This window comes from Odocoileus virginianus, chromosome 26, assembly GCF_023699985.2.
Source record: "Odocoileus virginianus isolate 20LAN1187 ecotype Illinois chromosome 26, Ovbor_1.2, whole genome shotgun sequence".
Classification (NCBI taxonomy): Eukaryota; Metazoa; Chordata; class Mammalia; order Artiodactyla; family Cervidae; genus Odocoileus; species Odocoileus virginianus.
Window position 1 is genome coordinate 8,501,654 of NC_069699.1, and position 20,833 is coordinate 8,522,486.

Here is a 20,833-nt window from a genome sequence, read left to right on the forward strand (position 1 = left end):
GCTCTGTGAATGAGGAGTCCTGCCGTGCTGTGATAGGTGAGTTGCTGCTCTCTCAGGAGGGCATATCTGTCACGGCACTCTGAGAGCAGGTGTTGGGGGAAGTCCCAGCAGGTTCTCCGGGCTATCAGAAGGCCCATCTGGATGCTTATTACCTTTCTTGCTCCTGTGACTTTGATTGTCCCACAGGTTTGGGGAAAATGCTGTTGGAGAGTTGACTGTCAGTGAAAATTACCTAAAAGCACAGAGTGTATCAACTTGGGCACCCTTAGGCAGCTAGCATCTGAAAGGGAGAAGGACGGGGAAGGATGAAGGCCAGTTATGCCGCCTCACCACAGTCAGTTTCGTGAGTGTTTCTATGAAAAGTAGAAGGGTCTTGAAGGGTATGCAGGCAGTCTGATAACGGCGTCACTGAAGCCTGGAATATTACTCCTTTCCTTGTTGTAGAGCCGAAATGATGAAGAAAACATGTTTTCTGCACTTTCCTTCAAATGAAACTCATCAGAATGTTGCTTATCTTTGAACCTGATGATCGGAATGTCTTTCCAGTTCTAAAATTCTGTGATTTCTTTTGAGATTCAGGACCCCCCTCAAAATTCATACTCATCTTGCACAATTCTCTTAAACCTAAGGAGTCATTGACGGCGACTTCCCTGGTGGTCCAGTGGCTAAGACTCTGCACTCCCAATGAGGGGGCCTGGGTTCCATCCCTGGTCAGGGAACTGGATCCCATATGTCGCAGCTAAGTGTTCACATGTGATGCAACTTGAAAGATCCTACAAGCACAACAAAGATCAGCGATCCCTCGTGCCACAACTGAAACCCGACACAGCCAAATAAATATATAAGTAAACAAACAGAATCAATGACAAGCATAGATACTGATCTTTTATAGGAGTTCAGTTCAGTCGCTCAGTCGTGTCCAACTCTTTATGACCCCATGAATCACAGCACGCCAGGCCTCCCTGTCCATCACCAGCTCCCAGAGTTTACTCAAACTCATGTCCATAGAGTCGGTGATGCCATCCAGCCATCTCATCCTCTGTCGTCCCCTTCTCCTCCTGCCCCCAATCCCTCCCAGCATCAGGGTCTTTTCCAATGAGTCAGCTCTTCGCATCAGGTGGCCAAAGGATTGGAGTTTCAGCTTCAACATCAGTCCTTCCAATGAACACCCAGGACTTATCTCCTTTAGGATGGACTGGTTGGATCTCCTTGCAGTCCAAGGGACTCTCAAGAGTCTTCTCCAACACCACAGTTCAGAAACATCAATTCTTCAGTGCTCAGCTTTCATTATAGTCCAACTCTTAACATCCATACATGATCACTGGAAAAATCCATAGCCTTGACTAGACAGACCTTTGTTGGAAAAGTAATGTCTCTGCTTTTTACTAGGCGCTGTCTAGGTTGGTCATAACTTTCCTTCCAAGGAGTAAGGGTCTTTTAACTTCATGGCTGCAATCACCATCTGCAGTGATTTTGGAGGCCAGAAGAATAAAGTCAGCCACTGTTTCCACTGTTTCCCCATCTATTTCCCATGAAGTGATGGGACCAGATGCCATGATCTTAGTTTTCTGAATGTTGAGCTTTAAGCCAACTTTTTCACTCTCCTCTTTCACTTTCATCAAGAGGTTTTTTAGTTCCTCTTTCTGCCATAAGGGTTAGAGTCTAGCAAATGAAATGTGTGGAGACTGTCATGTTGAGCAGAGTTTGCATGTAAAACATATTCTGTGTGCACACCTGTTGGTAATAGTAAGGACAAAAGGAAACTCTATGGCTATTTAGCATTTGTCACTGCTAGAACTTTCAGATTTCATTTTTTTTTAACACTAGCTTTATTGAGATATAATTCACATAACATGTAATTCACTCCTCTGAAGCACACCATTCAATGGTTTTTGCATGACTAATTTTTAAGCTGTGGTCAAAATATGTGTAACCATCAACACTGTCTATTTCCAACACCTCTCATCTCCAGACAGAAGTCCTTAGCCATCAAGCAGCACCGCCTCTGCCCTTGCTCAGCCCCTGGCAGCCTCTGACTTACTGCGTGTCCCTGTGTACTTGTCTGGGTCCACATACTCCACGTAATGGGAATCATACAGTAGTTGTCCTCTTGTTTCTGGCTTGATGCCTTAGCACAATGTCTTCAAGATTCATCCATGTTGTAGCAAGTGTCAGAACTTCATTCCTCTTTCTCTTCCATTTTAGAGAACTTAATTCCTTCTTTTATGGATAAATGATAGTCCATTGTATGTATATATTACATTTTCTTTATCCATTTATCTGTTGATGAACAGTTGCTTGGATTTTATTATTTTTCTGCCCAAAATGGTAGATTCCAGCCACCTAGTAATGAGAACCAGAAATTTGATTATGAATTAGCAGCCTGAGAAGAAGGATACAAAGGGAAGAACTGTGCTTAGTTTAAAAAGTACTGTCTAGTGTTACTGTTTTATGGAATAACAGCCATGATAGCTTGATAGAGTTAATGATTTTCTCATAGTTGTTTTGCTGTTTTGTTCTAGTAATCTGTTCATTTTTAGGCAGTGTTGAATTAAGGATAAAAACCTTGTGTGAAGGATAGCAGTTTTTTAAAATGCAAAGAATTTCTATAGTCAATAATGATTATGGGTATTAATACCATTTTTCATTTAAGAATAAAGTGGGGTTTTTTAGAAACCTGAATTTTGAATGTCATTCATTTAGTAAATGTTCATTGAGGATCTACTCGCACAGGTGCTGTGTTAGGTCAGGACAAGGTCTAACGTGGCCATTTCCCTTACAGAGCTTAGATGCTAGAGGAAAAAAATTGACCCTAAAATTAATGTCTACATTTAATATTGTGATTTCTGTCTTGAAAGCTGTGGTTGTCAGTATATGTCACAACCAGTAGCATTCTTAAAATTTAGCAAATGTAATAATATATTTATGTACAGCCGTGCTAAGTACTTCGAGTAAACAGTAAATGATTTTATTGATGAGTGTGTGATGGGGGACTTGACATGTTTGACGGCTTTGGGAAGGCTTCCCTGAGGAAGCACCCTTTCAGTTGAGTTTTGAAGGAGGAGTGGAATGATTTAGGAGGAGCTGTCAGATTCCAGGAAGAGCTTTACAGTCAGAGGGAAGAACATGGGACAAGCTTCTGAGGCCAAAAGATAGGGAGAATTCAAGGAATAGCACCAGCTAACTTTTGCTGAGCTCTGATTATGTACCAGGCACTGTTCTGAGTCCTTTAAACAGACTTAATCCTCTTGATAACTCTGTGCGGGGGTCTGCTGTTCTCATTTTATCCAAGGCATGGAGAAGTGAGGTAGCTTGCTCACGGTCACAGAGCTGGAAAGGGGTCGGGTTTACAAGTGCACTTGGGCTCCTCCACTCCTAACTCTTGTGCCCCCAGGATATCACTGTGACTGTGACGTGGACAGAGGCGGGCAGGAGCCAGGTCATGTAGGCTGGCGGCTCTCAACAGCGAGTGACTCTGTCCCACAGGAGACAGTGGGCAACGTGTGAGGATATTTCTGCCTGTCACTACTGGCATTTGTGGGGAGAGGTCAGGGGTATTGCTAAATACGCTACAGTGCCCAGGACAGCCCCCCACAAGAAAGAACTCTCTGGTTCAAATGTCAGTAAGACTTAGGTTGAGAACCCTGATATGATTTTGGTCTGCGTTCTAAAGAGGAAAGGGGAAAAATGAAGGATTTTGTGTAGGGGTATGACGTGATCAGATTTGTGCCTTCAAAAGATGGCTTTCCTGTGGGTTGGAGATGCTGTTATTAATAATACCAGAAAGAGACCGTAGTGGTTGCAGGGAGATGAGTCACGGAGCCCACGGTGGCCCGGCCTAAAGTGGCGACTGTGGCGCTGAGGGGAGATGGTGGGAATGGAGGCAGAGAAGATGCTCGGTGAGTGGCAGCAGTTGGGTAGTGGGGGTGGAGGCTTGGGGTTGTGCATCCGGTTGCATGGTAGGCAATGTTAGTGTGGGGAGGACGTTTGCAGAGGGAAGACTGTAAATTTATGTTAGGCTGTGTGGTATTTAATGTGTCTGGAGATTCTGAAGAAGCAGCTTGGGGCTTTGGGTCAGGAGCTCAAAGGAGAGGTCTGGGCTGTACAGACACATCTGAGACTTGTGCTCCTGTAGAAAGGGATTGAGATCATGAGTTGTGGGTGAGATTGTCTGGAGACAGTGTACAGTTGAGGGTAGTCACTCCTTGGGCTGAGCCCTGAAGAACTCCAGGTCAGATCTCGAGTCTTCCGAATGTTGACACTTCTTTGATCATCCTTTTGTGTTTGGTTAGGTTGTTCTGTGCAAATTGGATTTGTCTGAAAAGTATTTCCACAGAAGGCAGAATTACTCTTCTTTAAATTACCTTTAATATGCTCAGTGGTGGTACACAAAATTTATAAAAGATTATAAACTATGAGTCAACTTTTCAGAGTTATGAAAAATGAATGCTTTTCTTTCCATTTTTACCCAGTTAAGGGTTTCCTTAAAAATTCTGCCGCTTCGTCCTCACTGGTGTCTTGTTTCATTTTTCGCTGTGCTGGGTCTTCGTTGCTGCTCGGGCGTTCTCTGACGGCGGCAAGCGGAGCTGCTCTCGGCGGGGCACGGCTTCTCCCTGCGTGGCTCCTTGCTGCAGCGCATGTTTAGGTGCATGGGCTGCGGCGGCGGCGGCGCACACAGGGTTAGCTGCTCCGCGGCATGTGGGATCTTCCCAGACCAGGGCTGGAACTCATTTCCTCTGCATTGGCAGGCGGATTCTTTAACCACTGGACCACCAGGGAAGTCCTGTACTTAACGTTTTTATTAGACAAATGCTTTGAAAGACTTGTCACTTTTAGTCAATTAGGAATCTTTCCAGTGGCGTTAGTGCATAAATGCAACCTGTCTTCATTTTTTTTCCCATGTACCCACTGAAATTAAGGCAAAGGAGGGAGGCCGATGTGATTGGGGCACCCCTCCCCATGCAATCCAAAGCCCTGGCTCTGTGATGGCCAACGTTACTCTTGGTGGCTCACTGTTCCTGGAGTTATCCCTCTAACCAGAATTAAGGGAGGATTACTGAGCCTGAAGTTTTGTGTCAGTGTGACTAAAATATGTTTGGTATAAAATTCATTGTCATTATCTTCTCCATTTCTGTGATTTACAGGCATTTGGAGAAAAAATTCAGATAGCACAGTATCATTATCCTAAATATAAAGCCATTACTAGCAACCCCTACTCCCAGCCTCCAAGACACACACAAAGTATTTCTGCTGGGACTGTGAATCACATTTTCCTTTGGCAGGACATGTCATTGCTGAGCCAAAGTTTCAGCTTTCCTGTGCTATCTTATTTATTAGATTGTATTCAAACCTCAGTAATAAAGTCTGTAATCTTAAATTTCTTCTCTCATTCCGAAAGAATATTTTGCTGTCAGAACATTTCTGAATAAAAGGAAGATACAGTTGTTAGACATCAGAAGAAAATGGATTAAAATTACCTAGATTTTATCTAATATTGTTGTTTATGCTCAGGAAAGTTGGTTTTCAACTACCAAAAGCTTAAAAAAAAAAAGTTGATATTGTAAGATCAAATTAAGAGAAATGGTACCCAAGATTTTCTACTAAAGGGAAGTTACTAGGAAGTTGAGTAATGACTTTTATTTGTTAATTTGGAAACCATAGCAACACAATAAATATTATGTCTCAGCTTGTCTTTCAGTATTCTTTTGGCATGAGTGTCATGGAAGAATAAACAAAATTAAACACAGTAAACTCTTGAGACCTAGCTACCTGAATTAGTCATTTTCTTTGACAGTTTCACTTGGTATAATTTTGTATTTCAGATTTCTTGAAATTAAAGCATAGTCTGTAAAGCCCTAAATAACTCAGATGGTAAAGAATCTGCCTGCCAATGCAGGAGACCCAGGTTTGATCCCTGGGTCAGGAAGATCCCCTGGAGAAGGAAATGGTAACCCACTCCAGTATTCTTGCCTGGGAAATCCCATGGACAGAGAAGCTTGGCGGGCTTCCTGGGGTTGCAGAGAGTTGGACATAGCTGAGGGACACACACACACACACACACCTTACTTTTCTTTCTCGTGCTAGTTGCGTGGATTTCGCATTACGGATGTACACGCAGGCTGGCAATTCCGCATTTGGCTCCATTCAATACCACCATGGTAAATTCCATTTGTGATGCTTTGAATCTGAGGTTCCAGTGGGACAGCCCAGTGTTTAACAGCCAGTTGGGCCAGGACTGAGAGAGAAAAGTCTGTGTTGGACGCAGAGATTTGCAGACTCTCACTATCACCCAGGGAGAGAATTTAGGGTGGACATAGGGTAAAGAGAGTGAGATGAAGTCTGGAAGCTTTGGTTACATTAAAGTTTGAGGAGGTAGCCCATGTTGGACTCTGAAGAAGACAGATCACGGAGTCAAGAGGAAAACCAGGAGAGAGAAGCACTGCAGAAAGCCCAGAGAGGAGTGTTTCAGAAGGAACTGAGTGGTGGTGAGATGGGGAATCCAAAAAGGACAAGCAAGATAAGAAGAGAAAAATTCTACTGGGTTTGGTAGTCAGAGGTCATGAGTGACTTTGACTTGGGCAGAAGCCAGAAAGCAGTCATTTGAGGAGAGTCAGGAGGGAGGTGGGAGAATAGCTGGCCCTGTGTCCACCTCCAAGAGAAGAGGGGACAGAACGAACCGGGCTGGGGCGGTTTGCCTGTTGGCCGCACAGCTTATGGGATCTCAGTTCCCCAGCCAGGGACTGAACCGGGGCCATGGCAGTGAGAGCCCGGAATCCTCACTGCTAGGCTGCCAGGGAACTCCCCATTTGTTTGTTTATTAAAGATAGGAGAGGCTTTTAACCTACTTAGGATGGGAGGGACAAACCAATAGAGGGAGAGGGTGCAGGCAGGAGAGATCAGGTGGTTGAGGCAAGGCCCCTGGGGAGGGCGGGGCTCCCATCATCGTAGGCAGGGTGTGTGTCTGTATATAGACGCATCCATCTGTGTTTTGTGTGTACATTGTTATATAACTTTACACGTCTGTACATCTGTTTTCCTTGTTATATAGCTGTATAGTAAACTCCTGCCTTTGACTCTTAGGGTGATGAATTAACACTGTTTTTTTTAAGTGACTATAACTTTGTTCCCCCTAGAATAGTGAAATTTGACATGGGGGTTATATTCCAAGGAAACAGGGCACTGTCCATTGGGTGGGATAGATCCTGCTTTACTAGTAGACCCTTAGGACAGATACTTAGAATAGGATTGGCCTTCGTTGAGTTTCTGATTTGGGATGCCAGTGGGAGCCACACTGAGTTTATTTTTGCCCATTTGCCTGTGTGTGTTTGACTAAGCAGTAACAGAATCCAAATTTAAAATTGTAACAGTGTAAGGGTGCTTTTGGGTATTGGTGAATTTAGTTAGTTCAGTCGCTCAGTCGTGTCCGATTCTTTGTGACCCCATGGACTGAAGCATGCCAGGCTGCCCTGTCCATCTCCAACTCCCGAAGCTTGCTCAAACTCATGTCCATTGAGTCAGTGATGCCATCCAACCATCTCATCCTCTGTCGTCCCCTTCTCCTCCTGCCTTCAATCTTTCCCAGCATCAGGGTCTTTTCCAATGAGTCAGTTCTTGGTGAATTTAACAGTGTGTAATATGGAATAGCAGGGATAGGAGGAGAGCGGGAATGGAGAAAGTGAAGTTAAAATTAGTATCATAGGTGAAAGTGGTAAGGGGCTGCTTGGAAGGAAAATTAAAGGTTGGATTCAAGGGATAGTGTAAAGAAAGTTTGATTAAGAAGTAGGAATCCCTGAGGCTGAGTTTTCAACAAGGGTTCCACTTCTGGAGATTGAAAAATAGGGAAGCATAGAGTATTCATGGGGATGAGGTTGCTTTTATCCACTCTTAGTGCATGACAAGAGATCCATCAAACAGTTAGAAATGTAAGCCTTGATTTGGGTCAGAGCCCAAGATGTAAGATTTGAGTCATTCTCATTGGTTGATAGTTGAAAATGGGGAGTTAAAAAGCGACAGGAAAGGCTGTGTATAACAAAAGAGGATTGACTACATTTGGTGTAAAGTCCTGGTTAAAGAAAAAAGAGAACCAGAATAGTACATTTTCACAGAAAAGAGAGTCTATGCTAAATTGAAAATCATAGGATAATTCATCCAAAGTAAACTTTTATTATTTGCCTAAGGGTGTGTTCTTATACTTGGGATATAAAGATATAAGTTGTGGCAACATAGTTAAGAGCGTGAACTGGAATCAGATTCTTAGGATCTGGATCTCAGTTCCAGTACCTGCTGGCCAGGGGATATTAGGCAAATTACTTCATCTTTCTGTACCTCAAGGGGTACTTTGTGAATTAAAGGAAAATAACCACCTAGCTTTGCTAAGTGCTCAAATGATGGTAGTAATATTAGTGTGAGGTCTCATCTTTTCTGTCATCTTGAAAGTTTGAGTTTTGATTCTATGAAGATCATTCTCAAAGCATTGTTCAGTTTTATAAATATTAAGAGCAAAGGTGAGGGTCCCTCCTTTACAGAATTAGTACATTTTGAATTGGGTCCTGATATGTTGCCAGAGCTTGATCGTTGTTTCCCCACTGTCTTCCTTGGAGCAAGATCCTTGAAGAATTACTTACGGTTTATTTAGTAACGTGGTTAAGTAAATCTGAGAAAAGTGTTTGTTTTATCCTTTTCTTGGAAATTCATAATGTATATTCCTAAAGATCTGATTTAAAAAAAATTAGCCTGGTATTTTCTAGACTTAAGAAATCATAAGATTCCCTTTCTTCCATTTTATACAATGAATTTTATGTGTTGGTATTTTATATCTTTTATTATTTAATTTATCATTATATTTTTATGCATTTCTCATTTATTAAAAAAAAATTTTTTTTTTTATTTTTTGGCCACACCATGTGGCATGTGGAACTTTCTCGACCAGGAATCAAACCCACGCCCCCTGCTTTGGAAACCTGGAGTCTTAACCACTAAACCACCAAAGAAATCCAATTAGAACTTTTTTAATTGAGATGTACTTCACGTACAATAAAACTCACCATTTTAAAGTATACAGTTTTTAGTGGTGTTTAGTGTACTCAGAAGGATGAGCAACCGCCGCCCCTTTCTAATTACAGAAAGTCTCATCTGCACATTAAGAAATACCATACTAGTCAGCAGTCACTCTCCATCTCCCCCTTGCTCCAGCCCCCAGCAGTCAGTCAACCACATTCTGTCTTTGGATCTGACTGTTGTGGGCATTTCATATAAGTGGAGTCGTGGAGGATGTGGCCTTTTGTGCCTGGCTTCTTTCACTTGGCGTGATGTTTTTAGGGTTCATCCATGTTGTAACCTGTATCAGCACTTCATTCCTTTTTCATAGCTGAATAATACTCCATTCTGTGGATGATGACCACATTTTTTATCCACTCATCAGTTGAACATTTCAGTTGTTTCCATGTTGGAGGCTGTTATGAATGATACTACTGTGAACACTTATGTACAGGCTCTTGTGTGGACACATGTTTCATTTCCCTAGGTATGTATCTAGAGGTGGATGCTAGGTCTGATGGACTATGTTTAATGTTTTCAGGAGTTCCTAAGACATCTTCAGTTGCAGCTGCAATCATTTTGCTTCTCTACCAGTGGTGTGTTCTGACTTCTCCACATCATTACCAACACTAATTATTTTCCATTTAAAAAATATTTTTGTTACAGCCATCCTCATGGGTATGAAATGGTATCTCAGCGTGGTTTTGATTTGCATTTCCCTAATGTATAAGTGGATCCACAAAATTCAAACCCCATGTTGTTCTAGGGTCAGCTGTATTTGTCTTTTTAATGCGTCTCATGTATTTTTCTTTTCTTAAATTCCAAAACAACACAATACAAAATTCTGATGGTTGAGAAGTCCCTAAGGTAGAAGCACTCAAACTCTAATACATGTTTAGGTCTCATGTTTCCCTTTGCATGGTTCCTAGTTATTAGTTGAGTGATAAAGTGAACATTCAATGAGTTTAGAAGGTTTATAATTCAGCACAATCTAGAGCATTTGTTCCAAGGATAATCAAAGCCCATGTTTTCTTCCACTTGCCCCAAGCATTTAGTGAGAAATAAGATTTAATTCTATGCAAATATATCTTTCTTTTTTGTGTTTTCATTTTCACCACTCTATGGAGAATAAATTTCTGTACCTATTCAATTACAAATTATTTCCTTTAACCAGCTTTTATATGCCCAATATTTCAAAGCATAATAATCAGAATAATGTTTAGAAACCTAGTCCAGTGCTTACTAGATTTACTGGTAATTTCTGAACCTGAATTTCCAGTTCCTGAATTTTCCTATTAACCTTACTTAAAAGTTTAGGTCATATCAGCTGAAAGGCCATACAGATACTTCAATGATTTAGGCTCCTGAATACTTCTGATTTCATTCACGTCTTATTCTGACTTTTAAATTAACTAACCTTTCTTTGTGGTAAAATAAACATAACATGAAATCATTTTGATCATCTTCAAGTGTACAATTCAGTGATGTTAAGTACATTTAAACTGCTGTGCAGTCATGACCACTGTCCATCCTCAGAATTTTTTCAGCATCCTTAGTAAAACTCTGTACCCGTTAAAATAACAACTCCCATCCCCTTCTTCCCACACTGGACACCACTGTTCTACTTTCTATCCCTGTGGTATTTGACTATTTTAGAAACTTGAGATAAGCAGAAGCATTTAATATTTGTCCTTTTGTGTCTGGCTTATTTCACTCAACAGTGTCTTCAAAATTCATCAAAGTTGTTGCATATAGTCAGAGCTTCCTGCTGTTTAAAGGATACATAATATTCCATTGTATGGAAAATGTAGGTATATTTTCTTTATCCATTCATCTGCCAACAGACATTTGGGTTGTTATACCTTTTGGCTCTTACGAGTAATATTGCTACGAGCATTTGGTGTATGAATATCTGTTTGAGTCTTTACGTTCAGTTCTTTTGTGTATGTACCCAGAAGTGGAATTATAGGGTCAAGTGGTGATTCTATGTTTAATTTTTATTAACCAACCTTTGTTTTGAACTTAGTTCAATCCTTGTGGTCCTTTATTGTTTTATCTTTTTTATTTTGTATCTGTGAGAGTGGATTAAGACTCATCTGTGGTAGCTCTTTGACACAATTGTATCCTGAGGGGAAGGTGCTGGTGTTGCTCCTTTGAAGTGTGGTTTGTGTACCTATAATTTGACTGTTTAAACATATATCAGTATATCTAGTATTATGGGTCAAAGTCTAGAAAGCTTATTATCTTAGTGAGTTTTTAAAAAATTTTGAATGAGACTTGAAATTTCTAATCCAGTTCTGAAAATATAAAGAAATACTGTGTAAACAAACAAACCTGAAATTAACATATGATACAGTATTATTTGGGCTTCCCTTACGGCTCAGCTGGTAAAGAGTCCACCTGCAGCGCTGGAGGCCTGCCTGGGCTGGGAAGATCCCCTGGAGAAGGGAAAGGCTCCCCACTCCAGTATTCTGGCCTGGAGAATTCCATGGACTGTATAGTCCATGGGATCGCAAAGAGTTGGACACGACTGAGTGACTTTCACTTCACAGTATTATTAACTAAAGTACAGGTTTTATTCAAATCTTACAAAATTTTATGCTAGGATCTATTATTTGTTTTCATACCTTATTTAAAATTTCACTTTATATTTAGTTGCATTGAGCAGCATTAGCAGAATGCAACAAATTCTGATAAATTGTCTTTTCATTTTTATTCTATTACACATATTTTCTAACTTTATTTGTTATGACTTCTTGTATACACTCATCATTTAAGTGGACATTTAATTTCCATATATATGGGTTTTTTAAAGTATCTTCGACATTAAGTTCTCATTTTGATACTAATTTCTCATTTAAAGGCTTTCTTTGCAGTCATGCTCTGTGTTTTTCCTGTCTTGTAACTTTGCTGAGGCTTTCAGTGGCTGAGTCAAAGAGCTCTCTTGGTAAATGTCACATGGCACTTGGAAATATGTGGGTTAATTTCAAATGTTTTTGATATTGATTTCTAACATAATTCCACAGTATTAAGAGAACAGACTCTATATGATTTCAATACCTTTAGACCAGGAAATTTTTGCACCTTGTTTTATGTCCCTGGATATGTTCCAGTGTCTCCTGGTTTATAATCTATGGGAATTTGAATAGAATTTGTATTCTGCTGTTGTCTGAAAATTGTATAAATCCTAATTATGTTGGATTGGTTCACGGTGCTTTTCAGGTCTGTTATAGCTTTCTAGTTTTCTGTGTATTTTATTAATTTTTGAGAATTTGATTTTGAAACTCCAACTAAAAATCTTAGTTTACTTAAAATGCTTGTAATATATAGTGGAACTATATGTAATTTTGTTCTGTGTTTTCCAAGTCTCCTATAAATGTGTTATCATACTTTCATAATTTTTAAAAAATGTAAAAATGTATCAGTATAAGAATAGAGTACACATCTTGTCTTACCAGATTGGAATGACCATTGGTTGTTAGCCCCTTGCTATTCCTACTATCAGGAATCTGGAAGCAACATATAAGAAAGGAACAGATAAAGTAGTTTTGAAACCTCTTTATCTTCTTAAAGCTTGCTATATTTAATACTATCTCCAAGGGAGGTAACATCCGAGTTTTGCTTAGAGTTGGCTGAGCAGCAAAGAGGAAGCTGTGTTTGTGGCCCTGATGCCTGTGGTCTTTCTGTTGTATGGTAGTTAGGTCCCTTCCCTTTTGTTGTGCAAGAAATTGTACTATTAGAGAATAAATTTCAATTACCTATAATTCCGTTTGGTTAGAGAACTCCCATTTTAGAATAGATTGTGCAGAATTGGCCACAGATATCAAAAGGATTAAATCAGCATTCTTGATAAATTTCTAAGGTAGGCTGCAAGTGTAGATGTATTTATTATGTGCTGAGGCATAACTTAGCCTTGAAGTCTTTTTCTGTAAAATACACATTCTGGTAAGAACATGGTGATCATTCATAGAGGGGGAAAGAAGGTGGAGAGTGTAGGCGTATTTTTAAACTAACTACTTAATTATTTGGCCGCGCTGGGTCACTTCGTTGCTGAGTGGGCTCTCTCTAGCTGCAGGGAGCTGGTGCTCCTCGTTACGGCGCGAGGGCTTCTCACTGCAGTGGCTTCTCTTGTGGAGCATCAGCTCTAGGCGTGCAGCCTTCAGTAGCCGTGGTGCCTGGGTGTAATTTCCCCGCAGCATGTGGAATCTTCCCTGACCAGGGCCTGAACCCATGTCCCCTGCATTGCCCCGTGAGTTCCTATCCACTGGACCACCAGGGAAGTCTGAGTGTAGGTGTTTTAAAGATAGAGGCCATTGGAAAATTCATGTGAGAAAACTAAGTGCTCTGGAGATGATGGTGTGAGAGTGTAAGGATGGTAGATTGCAATTCACTTTGCAGGGTTTTTGCTACTAAAACACATATAAAACTGACTAGGAAAATGCCAAACTTGAGATAGTTGAATAACTAGTAATTCTTACACTGTCTATGCTTCTTAGAGGCCTACTGTGACCTTGCCTGGCAAAACCCATTGCCCCTTCCTGCAGGCATCCTTCCTTTAAGCAGTGTGTTTCTCTCTCTCGGCTAGACTGTGAAGTCTTTAGGCAGAAATGGCATGTCCTACTCTGTATTTTTTGCACTCGGTATAGTGCTTACACACAGGAGATCCTTCTAAGCCTTGGCTGAGTCTCTTCTTAGTCTGAGAGTGCCTGCAGGCTTGGTTGCTCAGTTGTGACCCCATGTCCGTAGCCCGCCGGGCCCCTCTGTCCGTGGGATCTCCCTTGTACTCCAGCATTCTTGCCCCTACTCCAGGGGATCTTCCTGACCCGAGGATGGAACCCCCGTCTCTTCTGTCTCCTGCATTGGCAGGTGGATTCTTTACCGTCGTGCCAGCTGGGAAGCCCTCCTGCGGTGAGACTTGGGCACAAATATTATCAAAACAAGAGAAGCGGCAGCTACTGTCCTTATCAGAGGAGGACTCTGAATCAGAGTTACAATCCAGCCAAGAACCCAGGAAAGCACTCCCAGAGAAACCACAGAGATTTTTTTAGTTTCGTATGGTACATCAAGCTGTTTTGTTGTCTCATTTCCTTGATAGACCGGCCCATGGCCTGGAAATCTCTTGTTTGTTTAGCAGACACCGAGGCATGAAAGTTACAGGGTGACAAAAGCGTGTAATTTTAATACCATATAATATATTTAACACAGTGTAGGAAGTCACAGTAGGGACATGTGCGTAGGGCGTTCTCTGTGACAGAGGGGCTGGAGGAACTCTTAATAGAAAGTAGTGTGGTTGCTGACTGAGAGAGAAGGGAGAATACCTCCTGCCAGCAAACGTCTTCTGTGCAGAGAGGCTGAACCCCCCAGCCCAGGAGACGGAGCCCAGGAATGGAGGTGGGTGGGCGCAGCTGGTGAAGCTAGGGCCAACTGGGGGAAAAGGCAGGGAACTGACTGGGAGAAACCTCATCTCTGTGTTTGCTCTTCGTCTCCTGTCTTCTCTTTGTGCTGCTGCTGCAGCTAAGTCGCTTCAGTCGTGTCCGACTCTGTGCGACCCCTTAGGCGGCAGCCCACCAGGCTCCCCCGTCCCTGGGATTCTCCAGGCAGGAACACTGGAGTGGGCTGCCATTTCCTTCTCCAGTGCATGAAAGGAAAAGTGAAAGAGAACTCACTCAATCGTGTCTGACTCTTAGCGACCCCATGGACTGCAGCCTACCAGGCTCCTCTGTCCGTGGGATTTTCCAGGCAAGAGTACTGGAGTGGGGTGCCATTGCCTTCTCCCTCTTTGTGCTGGTCTATGGAATTTTTGCTTTAATGATGAGTAAGGGGGAGCCCCTAGAGTATTTTACAGAGCAGAATGATTGATTTGATCAGAAATGTGTTTTGTAAGGCAGGCTGGCAGTCATGTGACCACATAGATGATGAATTGTAGAGTCGAGTCTGGAGTCAGGTAGACAGACTTGGAGGCAGTTGCGGTGTCTAAGAGATAGAGTTCTTATTATATGATTTCGTTTATATGCTGTGTCCAGAAGAGGCAGATTCACAGAGACAGAGAGTAGACCAATGTTTGCCAAGGGCTGGGGTTAGGTAATGGGAAATTACGACTAATGGGTACAGGTTTTCCTTTTGGGGTGATGAAAGTATCATTAGATGGTAATAATTGTGCGACTTTGTGAATATACTTAAAAACCCACCGAATTGTATGTTTTTAAGTGGTGAATCTGGTGGCTTGTCAATTATCGCAGAGAGAAAAAGAGGAAGAGTTCCTGAAATAAGCATGAATAGTGAGCATAAAGAAAGCGAGATGGGTTAGAGGGAAACTCAACCCAAGAGTTGACAGCTTGGGTTGTCAAGTCAACCCAAGAGTTTGTCAAGAATTGACAGGAGAGTGAATATTAGCGATGCTCACAGTGAAATAGGGGCCAGCCCTGCAACTTCTAATTTGTATAATTAAACTGATGGGGAAAGAAATTCTGGAAAAAGCAAGTTTGGAGAAACCTACAATGGACAGTGCGAAATGTTTTGAGTATTTTATCAAGTCAGACAGTTGTGCATAAAGGCCCAGATTTCAGGAGACTCTGGGACTAGAAAAAGAAGTGAGTTATGGAGGGGGTGAGGGGGTATAGACTGAAGAGGTCGTCAGGCTGCTGGTGGACAACCCCGTGTCCCCACTCTTTTTGACTCTCTATCCTCCAAGCTGATCTCGAGGGGTGGTGCTGGAACCACTGGTTTTTAAATAAAGCTCAGTCTTTCTGTTATTTTGCAGGCAGAGGCAAGACTGGCAGCAAAACGGGCAGCCCGGGCCGAAGCAAGAGATATCCGCATGAGAGAACTGGAGCGGCAGCAGAAAGAGGTAATTGGGGAAAATAACCCGGATTTTGTGTTATTCCCCCCCCCCCCCCCGGCCCAGATCAGTGTGTGGCTAGTTTCCTTCTGAAGTAAACCTGGTTCCTTTTGAAATACTGGGAATAGAGTAACCTGATGTATGTGTTTTAACAAGCCATTCTGTGTCAGCAAGTTAAGTGCAATATTTGTTTGAAATTGTAACAGCAGACACCTATATACCTCTTGTCATAAGTTACTGTTGTGTTATAAGTCCTTGTAATAGCCAAAAAAGGCTTAGAGATGACAGAATTATTTACTGTAGTCCTAAATGTCCTAGAATTTTTACCGTATTACGATACATAGTTAAGCTCTGTGAAATCATACAACCTTATAGTTTGTAAGCATACTTAATAATGGAGGAAAATATTCATAAAAGAAAATGGAAAAAGAACCCACAATTGTAGCACTTTTAGGACTCCAGTCTTGTTTTACAAAAACTAGTATCCATATATAGATCAGAAACTACTGGAATGAAGTGATTACTCTCAGTACTTTGGTTTATCTATGGTGGGATTATGATTGGTTTTATGTTACACTTTTGCATAGCTAATACATTTCCATCTGTTCTAATTATCAGTGAGAAAAGCAAAAAAAAAAATTTTCTAACTAGACTTACAGAAATTGGGCTGCTTTAAAAAGAAAACAAATGCTCTTTTTTACTCTTTCCTTCTGACATTGACCTGACTTTGAAAATTCCCATAAAAAACATTGCTGATGTTTTAGTTCAAAGGGGGGATGAAGCTGCAGGGCAATATTAAACATTTTATTTTGGGGTTTGTGGTGAATTTTCTGTTAATGAGTTAAAGAGATGTATATAGAGTCCATATTGTCACAGCTCAAAAACAAAGCCAAAAGCAGTTAATGTATTGCCAGTTTTTTTTTTTACCTCATAGCTTCAAATATTGAATGCAGTTCTTGGCTTGAGATGAAATGTTACAATACAATGCGTTGTCTTTCATACTCCTAAAATTGTAGTGAACTGTAAGAATAGAGTTATTAGGTTTAAGTTTTATTTGTAGTTCTCTTAGCTGCAGACTGAACATATTTAGCTTAGTATGTTGTGTATTTTGAATGTGTAACTTTGAATTAACAATCATTGCCTTGCAGGACAAATGTATGTGATTAATTTAAGACTTTCCATAGCAGACAGTATGTTGGAAACTTGAGTTTGTGAAACTTTTGCATTTGTAGCACTCTCATCATTCCTTTGATCGGAAATGGGGACAGATTCAGAAGTGGCTGGTAGGCCAGAATTGCCTGCCCTGCATGTTGTGATCAGTTGCTGAAATATGCAATCTCAAAGTAAAACATTGACTAATCATTTGCCAAGTAGGAGTGTTTGTCATGTTTGAACCTAAAGGTCAGTGAGTGTCTCTTCTGCCCGTAGTGGACCAAATGTGTGCTTGGAGTCCAGCCATTTTTGTTGTAGTTACAGCCTCACGCTCATCTCATAAATGCTCCTGACCAAGAAAGATTGAGTAAATGAATGTGTTTTCACTCTGTGGATCTGTTCTTCTGTCCCTAAAATTTGCCTACCCCTCTCCATCCCACCTTCTCCCCTGCCCCTTTCTTCCTTTCTCTCTTTTTTAAAAAGCTATATCATCAGGTTCTTCATAGAAAGATGAACCAAATCATTCTTTCATCCCCTCTGAAAATTACTTTTATTTTGTTAGTTCTCTCAGTTTCCTTTCAAGTCTTACACTGTCACTCCCAAATTTGTTAGCTACAAGAGCAAATTGCAACCAGTAATGTTTGAGTTACTGTGAGTCATTCCTAAATTTGAGCTTTTTTCAGTGTTGACAAGTGCCCTAGCTGCCTCTGATTGCAGGGGTTCTTAGCTTGGTGTGTGAATAGGCTTGAGGGATGGGGTAAGAACATCTCATGCCAGGTTTTGAGTGTGTGTATGTTTTCATGTGAAATGGCCACAGGAATTTTTATCATCAGATTCTCAAAAGGAGTCTGTGATCCCTAAGAGGTTAAGAACCACTGTTTAATTGCTGCTTAACAAGCAACTTTCGTAAGCAAATCCCTTCTAGAATAGCATTTTAAGGTATAACTAGAATTTAAATATTTACGATTGTATTTACCTACAAATTTTAAAGCTTCATCATACTTCTCATTGCGATATTTTAGAAAAGAGAGAAAAAACATGTTTGGTTACTTAAAAATTAAGCAACTCCTCATGTATGTGTTTGTTATTTTGGAGTGGAATCTGTCCTTTCTTGTTATTAAAGCTAGCTTATTTTTTTATTCAAGTGTCTTCTGCATGTAACTGGCTTAATATTACTGATAATGTCTTAAGAATATTTTTGCATGAGTTAAGAGAAATAATTCTTAATTGCAAAAATGGAAATATTAATTTCTCATAATTATGTATTATAATTCTCAAATTAAATTGCCTAGGATTTTAATATCTTAGGGCAGATCAAAGCATTAAATAAGAAAAGCCTATGTTAAAAGTCTAATATTTAATTCTTACGTCAAAAGGAGCAGTTTGGGTTAGGGTTTAAAATGCAGGTGTCCGAGTCTTAAATAATGGGTAGGATTTGGCAGGCAGAGAAGGTGGGGTTTAGTTTCAGATAGAATAATTAACATTCCAACCCCTTCTGGCACTTCTTTCAAACTGATTTTTCCTCTTCTTATCCTTGTCTTTCTGGCTGCTTTCTGTCTATGAACTTATCATAGAAGTTGGCATGTGATTGTCACATGTAAAATATGAATTACTAATAAATTTATAATAAATAATGCATAGACAAACAATTACGTTATCGACTACTAGAAGGAAAAGTCTTCCTATATTAAAAATTTCTCCCAGCCTATATGGGCTTACATTTTATTCTGTAGTTTTCTGAACTCATTAGGTCATTTTTTCCAAATGGTGCTAAAAAGAAAGCTGTGTAAATCTAGAGATACTCCAATACTTACTGTGTTGTTATTTAGAGTTATTTTTATAATAGGCATAATTAAGGATAAATATGAATTCATCTGTCTTTGCCGCATGTTTAATGGGATGTACTCTTTAGAGGCAGGTTTTTAAAAGTGCTCCTGTGTGGTAGGTGGAATGAAAAGAAAGGATAGAATAAAGAGAAGACTGAACATTAAACCTTGTCTTGATATGTCACCCTGGTACCCCAAATAACACTAGGAGCGGGCACATGGAATTAACTTAAACTAACAAAGCTAACTAGCCTAGAACTTGTTACCACTTAGTAAGCTGTACCTACCCTGCTGGGCTAACACTCATGCCCCCCAAAGTTTTGTGATACATCACCTGATAGTCACAGAGAGGAAAGAAACTTGCTTGGCTTCTCACAGATTACATGTATCTATTACATAACAAAACTGTGAATCAGTGATGAATTCTTAAAGATCAGAACACCATGTTGAATATTGAATTATTGAATCATCCTGATACATATAAACAGACTTCTGAACAGATTTGATCAATTGCATCAATGTACACGACAGATGACAACCAGGCGTTTTTTGGAATTGTATTCAAAGATCATGACCAAAACAAAGCATTAAATTATGGTGTTTCTGTTGAATTACTGTTGCTGGATTCACGATGAATGATCAGCATAGCCATATCTAATTATTCCATCTACATGATGATCATGCTGCATTGTCATGGGGTGTTGAGGTTTTGGTGCGTTTTGGGAAAAGCGCTGTGAACCCAGTTGGCCAGTTGTGTGTAGATTCTTAGTCAATGCGAATTGACACTCCAAACTTTGAAATTCTGAAAGATCAGAAGTTTCTTACAGTTGATAAGGTTCTAAGGACTAGTCATTTAATTTCACATGACTTAGTACTTAATGCCACAGTGCTAATAGCTGAATATGGAAAAAATTAGTGTTACTTTTAGTTAATTGGATTTTTGGTGTGTTTTGTTTTCACAGTCTTCATAAGGCATAACTTCTGAAGCAACTTTATCAGCTCTAAAGTATTTACTCAGTTTCCCCTAATTATAAGTAGTTTTTCATATTAACTATACACAGTTAGGGGCTATTTCATTTAGTTGTTCTTTACTTTCCCAGTTAGAGTGGTAAAAGAAAAAAATTTTTTTGCAATGAGCACAAAATTATAACCCAGACCTTTTTAAAAGAATACATTTTCACCGTAAACTACATCTATAATAAACATTTCTTCCTGCCTTGCATAAACTAACCTCATAAATAGATCAAAGTCTGCTTTTAATGCTGACCTCAATTTCTGTTGGTTAAGTATTCTTACTTATTTTTATCTTGGTATATTGTGCTCTCTTGGTCAATATAGAGTACATTCTATAGAGTACAATATATAGAGTACATTCTACAAATGGCCAGACGTACATACACTTGTTCAAATGAAAACATTGCTAAGATGACTTCTACGTCCCTTCCAGCTGAGGGTCGTGACTGCCCCAGCCTCGGCTCTGAGGAAACTCACCTCCGTGCTCAGTTCTGATAGACGGATGCTCCGCGATTAACTGTCCCTGTGCTTTCTCCTCCCCCAGGAAGAGTCGGAAAGGGCCAGGCATTCCCCCAGATCCAGCCATCATCGTCCTTCTCCGGTTTGTAATCACCTGCAGACTTGCCTCTGATACCTTTCCTCAGCAGCTTGCTGCAGTCACTCACACACCTTTACTGTTTGTTTTTATCTTATCAGGGAGTTGAGGATGCACTGTCCATTCGAAGTCTTGGCAGTCACAGGGTTGGTATTTTAAGTTGTTTACACCCTAATAGCAAAGCTATCCCTTTCTAAAAGAAAAAAAGAGAAAATATTGGCAAAGTTCTTTTCATTGGAAAGTGATATTTTCTCTCAAATTATTGCTATAAGTAAATCCTAAAATCACAAATATTTTCATCTATTAACATGTATATTTACTTTTTTTCTATAAAAGGACTTTTGATTTTGGAAAATCATCACAAAATAAGAT

General features: G+C 40.3%; 1 protein-coding gene across 18 annotated transcripts in view; it reads left to right on the forward strand.

Annotated features, from left to right (window-relative positions):
- LRRFIP2 (LRR binding FLII interacting protein 2) overlaps window positions 1–20,833 on the forward strand; it is a 108,468-nt gene that overhangs the window by 29,985 nt on the left and 57,650 nt on the right. For 9 of the 18 annotated variants that reach the window (XM_070455393.1, XM_070455397.1, XM_070455391.1 and 6 more), the window contains exons 3-6: window positions 15,797–15,883; window positions 17,107–17,157; window positions 20,411–20,467; window positions 20,563–20,607. In XM_070455393.1, the coding sequence (XP_070311494.1) occupies window positions 15,797–15,883; window positions 17,107–17,157; window positions 20,411–20,467; window positions 20,563–20,607 (240 nt within the window). The remainder of the gene's footprint in view (window positions 1–15,796; window positions 15,884–17,106; window positions 17,158–20,410; window positions 20,468–20,562; window positions 20,608–20,833) is intronic. The other 9 variants (XM_070455404.1, XM_070455402.1, XM_070455406.1 and 6 more) reach the window with 3 other exon arrangements.